The sequence below is a fragment of the Mastigoproctus giganteus genome, chromosome 3 (assembly GCF_048544385.1).
Source record: "Mastigoproctus giganteus isolate SK-2022 chromosome 3, ASM4854438v1, whole genome shotgun sequence".
NCBI classification, from domain to species: Eukaryota; Metazoa; Arthropoda; class Arachnida; order Uropygi; family Thelyphonidae; genus Mastigoproctus; species Mastigoproctus giganteus.
Genome location: NC_143577.1, coordinates 104,249,651 through 104,263,123, shown reverse-complemented (window position 1 = coordinate 104,263,123; position 13,473 = coordinate 104,249,651). Strand labels below are relative to the sequence as shown.

General features: G+C 35.3%; 1 protein-coding gene across 1 annotated transcript in view; it reads right to left on the bottom strand.

Annotated features, from left to right (window-relative positions):
* Nucleotides 1–13,473, bottom strand: part of LOC150088197 (alpha-2-macroglobulin receptor-associated protein) — a 228,105-nt gene that overhangs the window by 11,118 nt on the left and 203,514 nt on the right. Inside the window, exon 5 of the mRNA XM_090369378.1 lies at nucleotides 3,302–3,546. Within this exon, the coding sequence (XP_090225504.1) occupies nucleotides 3,302–3,546 (245 nt within the window). The remainder of the gene's footprint in view (nucleotides 1–3,301; nucleotides 3,547–13,473) is intronic.

Here is a 13,473-nt window from a genome sequence, read left to right as displayed (position 1 = left end):
GTTTACCCTCTAATATATGCTGAAAGTGAATGTGTGCAAAAAGAGCATGGACAGTACTTTTCAGGAACTGTGAAAAATAACATATTTCTTAAGACAAACTCCAATGAGGGTGAATGTATATAGTACACCAACTGTGGGTTTGAGATAATGCAATTTTGCGCATGCATATCAAAACTTTAGAAAATTTTACAATCCATGTTTTTTTTTTTTTTTTTTTTTTTTTTACACGTATATGCAGTAAAGCCATTCTTCTTAAACAAAAAAGGAGACAGTTATTACTCCTGCCTACAATATTTTTTTCCAGAATTTATTTTGGACATTTTCTTAACACCCTGTGTTTACCCTTTATAAATAAATGCTGAAAGTGAATGTTTCAAAGAGCACAGAGTACTTTTCTGGTTACTTTTTTTTTTTTTTGGTAGTTGTTGGCGCCTAGGCTTCTGTGGCCATAATGCACCTCCCAAGGTTTTTTTGCAGTACTTTGATCCAAGCCCGAGGCGGGAATCGAACCCGCAACCTTTGGGTTGCCAGGCAGGCACTTTACCCGGTCGGCTTTTCTGGTTACAGGAACATGTATAAAAATTATATATTTTTAACAAGCTTATGAAGATTTTTTTTTTGTTGTTTTATTCAAATTTAGTGTTATACTAAAAATATAAAACCCACTATGCACAACATGTTATTATAACTCAATTATATTATTTTTCATATTCGCATAAAACAATTATGTATTGCTAACTCAGTCCATCAACCAATCAGTGCAAATTCAGTTACTTTTCAGAGTTCTGTGGTAATCAAATGTTTTGCCATCTTAACAGCTTGTAACACTTCATTTTGATGCATGTCAATGAAGGAAAAACTAACTTTCTCAAAGGTTCAACAAAACCTTTGAGAAAGTTAGTTTTTCTTCAGAGCTCATAGCACTTCCTTTTGATACACACTGACGAAGAGAAATTTGCTCCCTCAGAGAAAGGTAAATTTAAAAGACAGCAGAACATAAATCAATATATAATAATCTCTTCAAAATCCAGCACTCTTGGAAATTGAGAGGTGCCAGATTTTAGAGAGAGAGAGATATTATACACAGAAATCATGACCCAGACAAGAGCAGTAAAGCAACGGGCACAAAGCAGAAGAGAACCAAAGGGATCTCCTACAAATGACAGCCTCACAAAATGTGTAATGTTTGCTGATCTTTTCGGAACAGAAAATGTGACAGCCGAGGAGAATATCCTTGTGTGTGTGTGTGTGTGTGTGTGTGTGTGTGTGTGTGTGTGTGTGTGTGTGTGTGTGTGTGTGTACACGCTAGGTGCAGAGAGTGTGAAGAAATCAGGCACCAGTTCAGTGTTCTGATGGGCATTTATGAGAGTTTGAAGAATAGGGTAAATGCCCTTGAAGGAATTAAAATGTTGGGCCCATCAAGCTTTCAGCTGCCTAACTCAATGCCAGAGCTCACACGTGCACCAGCCATCACAGCAGTAATCTCCAAAGTAGAATGTGCTGGTCCCATAGGAGCTAGTTATTGTCGGTGACTCTATTGTCAGGAAAAGGGGAAATATATTGTGCAAAAAGAACAGGCGGAATAGGCCCAGGGTATGTTTGCCAGGGGCAAAAGTTGATGACGTAGAGCAGATATCTTTTAAGGGCGCAAAAGGTAATATTGTTGTACATGTTGGCACTAATGATATTAAGAGTAGATCTGCAGACTTACTTAACAAGTAGAGGTCAACGTTGGGAAAAAAGTCCCAAGTTAGGGTTTAATTTGAAAGTGTGTAATTCTGTCTACACATGATAGGAGTGAGTATATGATGAGAGCCTCCATCAGTTTGGCCCTGGAGAGATTGTGCAAGGCTCACGGGGTACAGTTTTTCTCAGCGTGGTCTGTGCTCGTTAACAGGAGAGACTGCTTCTACAGGGAAGGGATACACCTCAATAGAAAGGGTGCAAAAATGTTTGGTAATCTATCAATGCTATGGAGGCAGTGATAGGTAAAGTATTTCCATTATGAAGCAATACTGTTTTTAAACACCATTCAGAGGTATTGTGAGTGATTAATGTTCAGTTCATGCAAGACTGATGACATTTTTTCAGACACACATGTTGTTTTTCATTGCAAAATATCTTGAAAACTCTTCATTTCGCTTACAGTATATTGTAATGTTTGTACTTTTGGCAAGTAAGTTCCACTGTTGTAGTCTGGATTGAGTAATTCAGCCTTCTCTTTGGATAAGCCCAAGTCTCTGCTTAATTCTTGTTCAATGTAATGTGGGGCCTTTTCTTTTTCTGGCCCATAGTCCAAATCACGTGAAGTACACGGTTCTGCGACATCTGGTAAAACGATTTCTTCTGTACCTTCATCACTACTTCCGATACCCCAAGATTTTGGTGGCACAGATACTGGCAGTTCTTTACCGTATGGCACTGGCCTAATTGTTGATGGGACATTTGGATATTTGATGCAGTGCTTTCTCTTTTTGGAAATACCTTTTATTTTTGTCATCGATATGATTCTTGGATTTGCGCCACACCATAGGGATGGCAAAAGGTAATGCTCTTAGCTTGCCATATAACCACAGCCTTAAGTTAGTTGTACAATACAACAGATATGTGGAGCCCAATTTTCTTCTTGGTCACTGATCTTGCAGTCAAACTACAATGAATATGCAACTTTTGTTACAATGTATATTTTCTTCCTCTGAGTTTTTGGGGTTAAGTGTCCACAAACATAGCAGAAGTTGTCTGGGTGATTGATGCTAGTTCTGTGCTTTGTTTTCTCCATTTTAACAATGCTTTAACCTAAAAACAGTAAAAGCAATTGGTAAATTTGAACAGAAGGTGAATTCTTGTAGCGTAGTTATTCACTATATATTGAACAGTTGAATGGTGTAATAAAATTAATAAAAATACTGACTTGTCTGGAAAAGTGCATTAAAATCAAAATATACTATATTGCAAGAACAACAGTAATGATGTACTTGCTTAACTTTTAGCCCAATAAACAAAACCAACCAAAAGTGAAGTTTAAAAATTGTATTTCAAACAGTAACAATATCTTTGTATAGAATCCAGTTATCTATCTATATCTTAAAACTGAGACGTGATAGGAAATGTTTATGATTGATTTTAAATTCTGTACATAAAACTTGACCAGAAACAACCATTGATTTGCTGGAGGAAAAAATCATGTTGGGTAGTGTGATTTCGTGTCTGTCAATATTTCTATACATTTTCAGGGAATCTTAAAATAAAAATATGTTCACTGTGGCTCACCCTCTATAAAGAATCAATCTTAAAAAATTACCCTAAGAGATTCCAGTTCTTCTGGAGTGAAATCAGCTTTGTGGGCCATCTTCCACAATTGTTCCACCTGCGGCTCTTCATATTCTTTCTTCTCGGCTGAAGAGATGATCTTATCAGCTAAATTTTCATAGCCTTGCTTTAATTCTTTATGTTTTTCCTTCATTAACAACTGGGGATTATTAGACAACTTCTGAGATGCTTGAGATTCTTCACTATACAGAATAGTTTCAATAGAATTTTGTTGATCTGAAAGCAAAGTTAAAACAAAATACCACGACATTAGTTTATTCTATAATTAGCAAGCAAGCAAGCATAAAATAGTGGGAAAGTACCATTTATATACATAGTTAAAACTAATTTTGCAAGAAAACAAGCATCGTACATCTCATATTGTGATCTAAATCACAATGATTTGCCTCACTCTTGAATTTCAAATAAATAGCACTTCACTTACATTAATGCAGCCTGACTGTTTTAGGAATTAAATGTTCTTCATCAAAACAAGGTACCTTAAGTGAAAGCTGAAAATGCAGTTATTAAGTTTTCACAATGTGAGAGAGGTCAAAGAATTCTCTATGAATTTAAACTTGAAAGGCTTTATGTAAAGTATCATTACATTTAATTATAAAAGTATATATAATAAAAAACTATTTTTCAAGTGTTAACAATGCCATAAACTAATTACTTTCAGAAAGAATCACTGTAAATAAGTAATGAGTTTAATGTGAACGGTAAGGAAAAGGAACTATTTTTCATGCATGAAAAACAAAAATTGAAATTTTAAATTTCATTAAAATCATTTTTATAGATATTTTTTAATAAAAATATCTATAAAAAAAGGTGTTCACTATAAAAAGACATCACTCGGTTGAAAAAGTTCCAAGGTTAAATAACAGAAAAATTAGCAAGAATTACTATAAAACATCAGTATTGTGAAGTAATATTAGAGTATGCACTCCAAAAAAATTATTATCCAGCTCAGAGATTATAAGTAACAAGTTTCACATCTTTAAAATCTCAAGTCACCTAACTTTTATACTTAAAAATAGATTATAAATCAACAGGGATTACCTTTATTTTAGATATAGGAAGCTTCTTTTCCAACTCTCCTAGTCCAACTCGCTAATAATAATTGAGGATGGCGATATCAATTTTGCAAACCAGGTGGGACATCTTCCCCACTATCAGAACCGTAATGTTCAGACCGTGCGGTCTCAACAGTAGTTATTCTCAATAAAGGAGATTATATAAATAAATTATACACCATCATTTCAGACATAACAACATACGAAGAGGTTGCACCATCAGAGTTCAACAGCTTAGTTAACAAATATAACAAAATGCTCACCACCTATAGGAAGGATAACCACATCTATGGCCCAACTTAAACAAATTAAAGCCCGCACATACAATATCCCAATTATTCGGCCAAGTAAAATTACACAAAACAGGATACCCAATTCGTCCAATCGTGTCATATAAGAATTCAGCTTTTGCTTACTTAGCCATGTTCATCTACCCGATTCTAAAACCACTCCGAGAACTCCTAACATATAACATAAAAAACTATGATGCTTTATTCATGAACCTCAAAGATCTCCATATCAAGGAGGATATGAAGTTGTATTCACTGGATGTGACTTCACTATACACTAACGTAAATGTACCTTACGCCTTAGACATAGGCTGGGCCTACTTAAACGATGATAACATAAAAATTAATAATACCAGACTCCCTAAAGTAAGAATATTCGAACTAACAAAACTATTAGTAAATGCTAATTACATTCTCTTTCAAGAAAAAATATACAGACAGATTTTCGGCCTCCCAATGGGCCTAAACATCAGTGGACTCATTGCCGAACTATACTTAGACAAATTAGAAAAGATCCATCTTGATCCATTTATACCACAGATCACATATTACGGAAGATATATGGATGACATCCTAATTATCACAGATCATTTGGCCATAAACAATATTCTTCAGGTTTTTAATAACATCCATCAGAGATTAAAATTTGAATTAGAAATTGAAGCAGAAAAAACCCACTCCATAAATTTCCTTAATTTTACCATACACAGATTAGGACAAAAACTAAATTTCAGCATATATAGAAAACCCACTAATAAGGGAATGCTTTTGCATTTCCACAGTTATCATCCCCACCATACAAAAAATCGGTCATGCTGAACCAATTTCTTAACACCTTTAAATATTCTTCCACCCAGATTTCTCTAACCACTGAAATAAATGAATTAACTAGAAGATTCTCAAATAGGGGTTACCCACTAACCTATATAAACAAAGTTAAAACAATAGCCCATGATAAAATAAATAACAACAACCTCGCAACAAACATTGCACAAAAATCTGACAAGACCAAAATACATTCCATATGTCGAGTACTGGTACAATAAACTTAACCAAATATGCAAGGGAACATACATGAAAATCATAGCAAAACCCTTGAACAAACTATACACAATCTTCAGAAATCGACCTTCAAACACCACATTCCAATCACAGCATGACCTCGTATACAGCATCCCATGCAAAAATTGCGACACTGTTTATGTAGGATCTACCATGGGAGTGGCACAGCTTCGAGCAAAACAACATGAAGCTTCTGTGCGGGCGGGTCGTTCAAATGCATCGGAACTTTCGTTCCACGCAATAAATGAACAAGCAATAAATGAACAACATTCATTCAGCTTTAATGAAACAAAAATTAAAAATATTCAACACAACTACCACAAACTACTTATTGCAGAAACCTTAGAGGTGAAACCTACATGAAACTTCAATCAATATCCGTAGGCCATTCCTATTGTCCGACGATTGGTCACTTATACGCATGCGTGAGTTGCTCTATTCCTGTGAACATGACGCCCGAAAAGTTCTAGTCCGACTTAAGGAATGTAGAGAATAATCTCCCTCAATATCCAATTTTATTAGACCCCCTAAATTTAACTCCAGGACCAAAAGAAATAATCGGTCCATATTTATTAAACTGTTTAGACCGAAATCTAATTTTATGGCAATCCACGTAATGGTTTCCTTGCTGCAAGAGGTATGGTGTTTGAAGACAGAAGTCTTGAGCGCTCATTGTTGAGACTGCATGGTCTGAACATTACGGTTCTGACAGTGGGGAAGATGTCCCACCTGTTTTGCAAAATTGATATCACCATCCTCAAGAATTATTAGCGAGTTGGACTAGGAGAGTTGGAAAAGATTCCCATATCCAAAATAAAGGTAATCCCTGTTGATTTATAATAAAGAATATAGGAATTATCGAGCGCTTAATAGCTCTCAATTATCAAATCTATTAAAAATAGATTGCACTTTTCCAAGAAGAAAAGTATGCTGTTATTTACTTTGATAGACTCTTGCAGAGATTACAGTCCTTGCTTTTCTCTCTTTTGTGACTATTTTCGATTTTTTTGGGACAAAATCAGTTTTGCTCTTATATACTGTAATTACATAATAATGATGCTTTCACACTACTTTGTGCAGTAGTTAAGTAGTTTCATAGCATGAAGCCTTTGGGCCCTAAATATATAATTTTTTTTAGAATTATTTACTTATTTTATTTACTATTATATGCTTTATTATTACTTAATTTTTTGAATTATTTACACCATGTGGCATTTCTTGTGTAAAGTATTATAACTGGGTTGTCAGCTCTACAATTAGATTAGACAGTTACCATCAGATACTAATAAGGAGGCAATCCCCCTAAAATAGTCCATCTAGGCACTCACTGAAAATATCAGTATACACTTCCTCTTTACACAGAAGTGTTATTTATTTGAAGTGCAACAGTAAGGTAACTCAATGATTTTTGGTGGCAAGATTAATTTTGTCATCTTTGTCATTATAGCTACATAAATAAATGATGCCTTTTCACTATTTCTGTTATAGTTATATATTTTCCTACAACATAAAACCTTTGGGTTTCTACTTGTAAATCTAGGCTTGGATTTAAACAAAAATTAACTGAAACTGAATGATGCAGTATATTGCTGATATCTATCATATTTAAACATATTTAATGTAAAAACACTTAAAATTACTTTTTTTATATATATAAAATATATTTGTACAGAATCAAAGTTTGATAATTTCTACAATAATTAATCATTTATTTATCCTTTTCTTGCTTTGGCCTTTGAAGGGTGCGTACATTTGCACCCTTCAAAAGCTCTTGAATTGGTAGAAAATCTGATTTTCGAAGTACACATGCACTTGATAGACAAGGGGAGGGGAGAATGGGAGTGAGTAAGATTTTTTAGCAAATTTGAATTAGCAAGCAATTCTATATTACAAATTACAATGACATATTTTTAAAAGTATAGTAAAGTGTGTGAGTTGTCTGTGGGACTAGGGGTTCCCTCCCATCCCCGCATTGTATTCTTCGTATTGGTGACACAGAACTTTGTGAAGGCCAGAGTGGAATTTTGTGTATTATGTTCTGTTGTTTCTCTGACCATTTAGCCATTACGCCCCTATTGGGACTAACCGTTGCCACTTTGCCACAAGGAGGCAGGTCAGGTACCCAGCAGATTATTATTTAAGTACACTGGCAGGCCCCGCCACCTAATTACACTAATTACAAATACACACACACACACACACACACACACACACACACACACACACACACACACACACACACACACACACACACACACACACACACACATCTTTATATGTGTGTGTGTGTGTGTGTGTGTGTGTGTGTGTGTGTATATGTGTGTGTGATTTAGATGTTGATTAGAATTTGAAGACATTGCTAAGGGCGTACTCTGTCAGTTAAGTTAGAGTAAGAGGGAAGACTGGGAGGAAACAGGTAGAAGGATGGGGTTGATTTAGGCATCCACAAAGACATGAGAGGATGAGCCCCACCAGGCGAAGTATGGGGAGGCAGAGACCCATCTCCCCCCACGTGGGGATGGGGTTTTAGAGGGAACTGGGTTTGAGTACCTTTTTCTGATTGCCAAATGGCATGTTGGCAGCAGTGATGCAGTATGTCTCCATCGGTGGTCGTCCGGTCAAAGATTATGAATGGAGTAAATGAGTGTTCTCCCCCACCCATGGTGGGGGGAGAGCACATTTACTTCATTCATAATCTACATTCTCACTCTACTTGCATCCTATTTTTATACTTTTTTTTCTTATATTTTATATATATATAAAATATAAGAAAAAAAAATATAAATATATATACAGGCATACCTCGGTTAACGTTACCTCTGATAACGAAGCCTCGATATAACGAAGTCCGCAATTTCAAGCCCCATTTAACATAAAAAAAATATTCCAGTTTAATCACCTGAAATCTAAACAAACTGAAGAAATTACGGAAACCTTTGGGGCTTCTCGTGGTTGGTTCGAGAAATTTAAAAAACGGGCCAGGATTCACAGTATAAAATTAACAGGAGAAGCTGCAAATAAGTTTCCAGAAAAACTAAAGGAAATAATTGAACGTGAAAATTTTCCACCAAATTTGGTGTTCAGTGTTGACGAAAGCGGTTTGTTCTGGAAACGGCTACCAACAAAAAGCTTCATTTCTATTGAAGAAAAATCAGCTGCTGGGTTCAAAGCAGCCAAAGACCGTTTAACGTTACTCTTTGGATCAAATGCCTCTGGCGATTATAAATTAAAATTGTTATTAGTTTACCATTCAGAAAATCCGAGGGCGTTAAAAGGTAACATAAAAATGAATTTACCTGTAATATGGAAAGCAAATAGAAAAGCGTGGGTTACCAAGGAGTTATTTACTGATTGGTTTGTTAACCACTTTTGTCCTGAAGTAAAACGGTATTGTCAAAAAAACAACTTTGAAGAAAAAGCTCTTTTGTTGTTAGACAATGCTCCTGGACATCATACTGATCTTAACACGTTGGACACATGCATTCCTGTCAAAGTTGTGTTTCTTCCAGCAAACACAACTTCCCTGATTCAACCATTGGATCAGGGAATAATAGCATCATTTAAAGCTTATTATCTGCGTCGAACATTAAGCAATTTAACTGAACTAGAGGATAAAGAGGAAATGACAGTTAAAACTTTTTGGAAAAACTACACCATTAAAAACGCAATTGAAAACATTGATAGTTCTTGGAAAGAAGTCACTAAGAAATGCTTAAATGGAGTTTGGCGAAAAATATGGCCAGAAGTTGTACTAGAAGAAGAAAATAACATCCAAGAAATTAGAAATGAAGTTATCCAGATGGCTCAATCAATAGGTTTCGAAAATGTCGATGAAGAGGATGTTAGAAATTTATTGAATGCAGAAGATGATGGTTTTTCAGTGGAAGATTTAGAAAACCTTGTTAGCAACGAAGACAAAGATAATGAAGACGAAGTTAAAGAAGTTCCTGCCGAAAAAGTGTTAACCAAAGATTTAAAAAGGTGCTTAAATGACATTGAAAACGTTTTAAATTTTTTTTAGTGAAAATGATCCTGATTTAGGAAGAAGTTTTATTGTTAAGCGATCAGTGTTAAATGCAATAACTCCTATAGGCAATTGTTAAATGAAAGAGAAAAAAAGCATAAGCAATCAACTTTACTCATATTTTAAAATGTGATTTCACTTTGTATGTAAGTTGACTGTTTATTTAATAAAACTTTTCTTTGTTCGAAAAAAAAAGCTTTTCATTTTCTTTACGTAGGAACGTATCCCTATTCCGGCCATAGTATTTTTACCTCTGAAAACGAAGTTTCGCTTAACGAAGTAATTTCGTGGAACGCATCCTATTCGTTATTCGAGGTATGCCTGTATATTTTTTTTTTTTCACTCATTCATCTTTTTTTCTCACACACCATTGCAATAGTGTGTAATATAAATTTAAGTTCTAATGCATAATAATTTAGCTAAATAAGTAAGAATATAAGTAATATTCTTACTTATTTAAGTAATATAAGTAACAAGTTAGCTTAAACAGATTCAAGGTAGAACTAGACAAACATTTGGAACGAGTGGATGGGTGTCAACAGGAGAGACTGCTTCTATAGGGATGGGATACACTTAAATAGAAAGGGTGTGAGAATATTTGTTGATGCACCGGTTGATGCTATTGAGGCAGGGTTAGGTTGGTCAGAAAACTGCTAGCTTTGGGCGATACACAGACCAATAGATTAACAGTAGCCGCTGGCAGAGGTGAAAGTGATTCTTGCACTGCTTCTATCGGAATGAGCAGCAGCCTGGAAAACAAGGTGCAGGAGATTTCAGAGACTACTGGGAGTCACTGCAGAACAAGTAAATACATGGACTGTGTTAGGGTAGCTAAGAATAGGAACAGGCAGTGGTGTATTTGGGCTGGAATGCACCGAACGACGTTCCGATACTTTTTTCTAAATGTCATAATAGAAAATCATTAAATTTATACACCTAATAATAACGAAACAATGGCATAATCAAATGGGAGGGAGAAATAATATCTATTTTACCTGTTGCTTCTAAAAATATATATTAATAGTAATCTTTAAAATTAATAGATTTCTTTAAAAATTTATTTAAAAACAAAAATATACATTTCGCAATGAAACTTGGAACATTTCTTACTAAAGTACAATGTGTTAGATAAAGAGATCCAACAACAGCAAGTTTCTTGTTTATTAAACTACACGGACCACCATTAGAATTATGGAATCCAAATTTTTATGTCCGAACTTAGTTGTGGTGCCATCGTTCTGCTGTTGACCAACAAATAAAAAGGGCAGTCAAACAACAACATGTAATCGATCCTTTATGGGAATTTCTATGATTCTTCTGAATAGTATCGTTTATAATTTTTTGGAGTTTGTTTTTGTTTTTCTCGTTTTTTCTGATTTTTTTTCAATTTTTGTCTGTTTTTTACTTTTGAAATTTTTATTTAATAGTTATAAATAAATACTGAACAAATATTCTAATCTTTGACAAAGCATAGGTAACTATTTGTAGTTAATTGACGAGCGTTCTGGTACTATTTTTTTTAGCAATAAACCTCTGGGAACAGGTGCATGTATACTTGCCTGTACACCAATGTTAGGAGTTTGGTAAATAAATTTGATGAATTTGAAGTGTTGGTCAAGACATCAAAGGCAGATATTGTATGGATATCAGAGATGTGGTGTTGAACAGATATAAGGAATGCAGAAATTGAATTTGGGGAGTACAATGTGTACAGGAAGGATAGATGGGAAGAAAGAGAGGAGGGGTTATGCTACTAGTTAAGAAACATAAAATCCAATGAAGTACAGCCAGTCGACATGCATGGACAGAGCAGTGTCAAATCAGTTTGGTGTGACACTGGGAAAGCAAAATTGAGAAGAGTGTATTATAGGCCTAATGGAGCTTATTTTACTCTGATGAGTAAAATAAACAAATGTACAGAGAAATAGTGGGCCAGTAAATCAGAGAATCTTATAATGGGGGATTTTAATTTCCCACATATTGACTGGAATTTGTGGGTTGGTCACACACACTAGCAAGGCTTTTGTGGATTTATTGGATGATTGTTTTCTACAGCAGCATGTTCGGGAGGCAACTAGAGGGAGAAATACTCTTGATCTGATTATCAGTAGCGATTCTTCGTGCATTGAGAATCTGCAGATAAAGGAACCACTAGGTGGTAGTGATCTCAGTGTGCTCAAGTGGGATTTACTCAAAGAGATAACTACAATCGGGAGTAAAAGGAAGGGTTTTTGCTGTTGTAAAGGTGACTACAATGGGGTTACCAACAGCAAATTCAAAATTGGAAGCATTCAAAGAATTAATCTTGGAAGCTACTAGGCTTTTCATACCAACTAAGAAATATTGTTCAAGGTTTAGGCCTAAATGGATGTCAGATGAACCAACGAGACATGTGGCAAAGAAGAAAAATGCATGAGATATAAGCTGGTCTGTAATCAAGTCACAAAGGAGGTTAGGCAGGCAAAGGCAGATTTCGAGAAATCTTTGGCAAAGGATGCAAAGAAAAACAGTGCAGAGTTCTTTACTTATGTAAAGATTAGCATTAGCAGAGGCAAGGATACAAGAAAGCAAGCTTATACAGCATCAGCCAAAAAAAGAAAAAAAAAAAAAAAAAAAAAAAACACCCTTCCAATTTCACTCCAAATGTTTGTCTAGTTCAACCTTAAATTTATTTAAGCTATCGACTTCCACAACAACAGAAGGAAGTCTGTTGATTGCTGGAACAGACTGTTGTGGAAAGCTGATAGCTTAAATAAATTTAAGGCTGAACTAGGCAAACATTTGGAGTGATTGGATAGGTGAAATGGGAAGGGTTTTTTTTTTTTTTTTTTTGGCTGATGCTGTATAAGCTTGCTTTCTTGCATTCTTGCCTATGCCAATGCTTACATAAGTAAAGAACTCTGTGCTGTTTTTCTTTGCCACCTTTGCCAAAGATTTCTCGTAATCTGCCTTTGCCTGCCTAACCTCCTTGGTTACAGACCAGCTTATATCTATCATAGGCTTCCGTGTCATATGTTAATTTATAGAACAGGTGACAAGAATTAAACTCTAGAAGGAAAGGGGATGAATTAGATTGGTCCACTTGATATCGATGGTTCAACTATTGATGATCCTGTTCAGGAAGCTAACAAACTAAATGAGTATTTTGCATCTACATTCACACATGAGGAGTTATTCAGGAAGGGGAATGCCACAAGTGAATTAAACTCTGACAGCGAGCTTGATGATTGTGTAATAACTGAGAGCAAAGTGGAGGGAAAATTTTTGAATATAAACATAAGAAAGCACCTGGGGTGGATGGGATCTATCCAGTTATTAAAAGAGGCAGCAAATGAAGCAAGCCATAATTATGAGAGCTTTCCTGGACTCAGGGGAGGTACCCGTGGATTGGAAATGTGCAAATGTGACCCCAAATTAACAACGAGGATCAACTGGCGACACAAGTAATTACAGACCTGTTAGTTTAACTTCTGTTCCAGAGAAATTGATGGAGGCACTGGTTAACTGTAGGATCATCTAGACTAGACTTCAGTTATAGCTCGGACACAGCATGGGTTTGTTAAGGGTTTTTAGTTTGTTAAAGTCTTGTCTGACCAATTTGATTGGATACTATGATGTGGTCACAAAGGAACTGAATGCAAAGATTAATATTGATATCATATACAGTGGATTCCGGTTATTTGGACCACCGGTTAATTGCGGCAATCTTAAA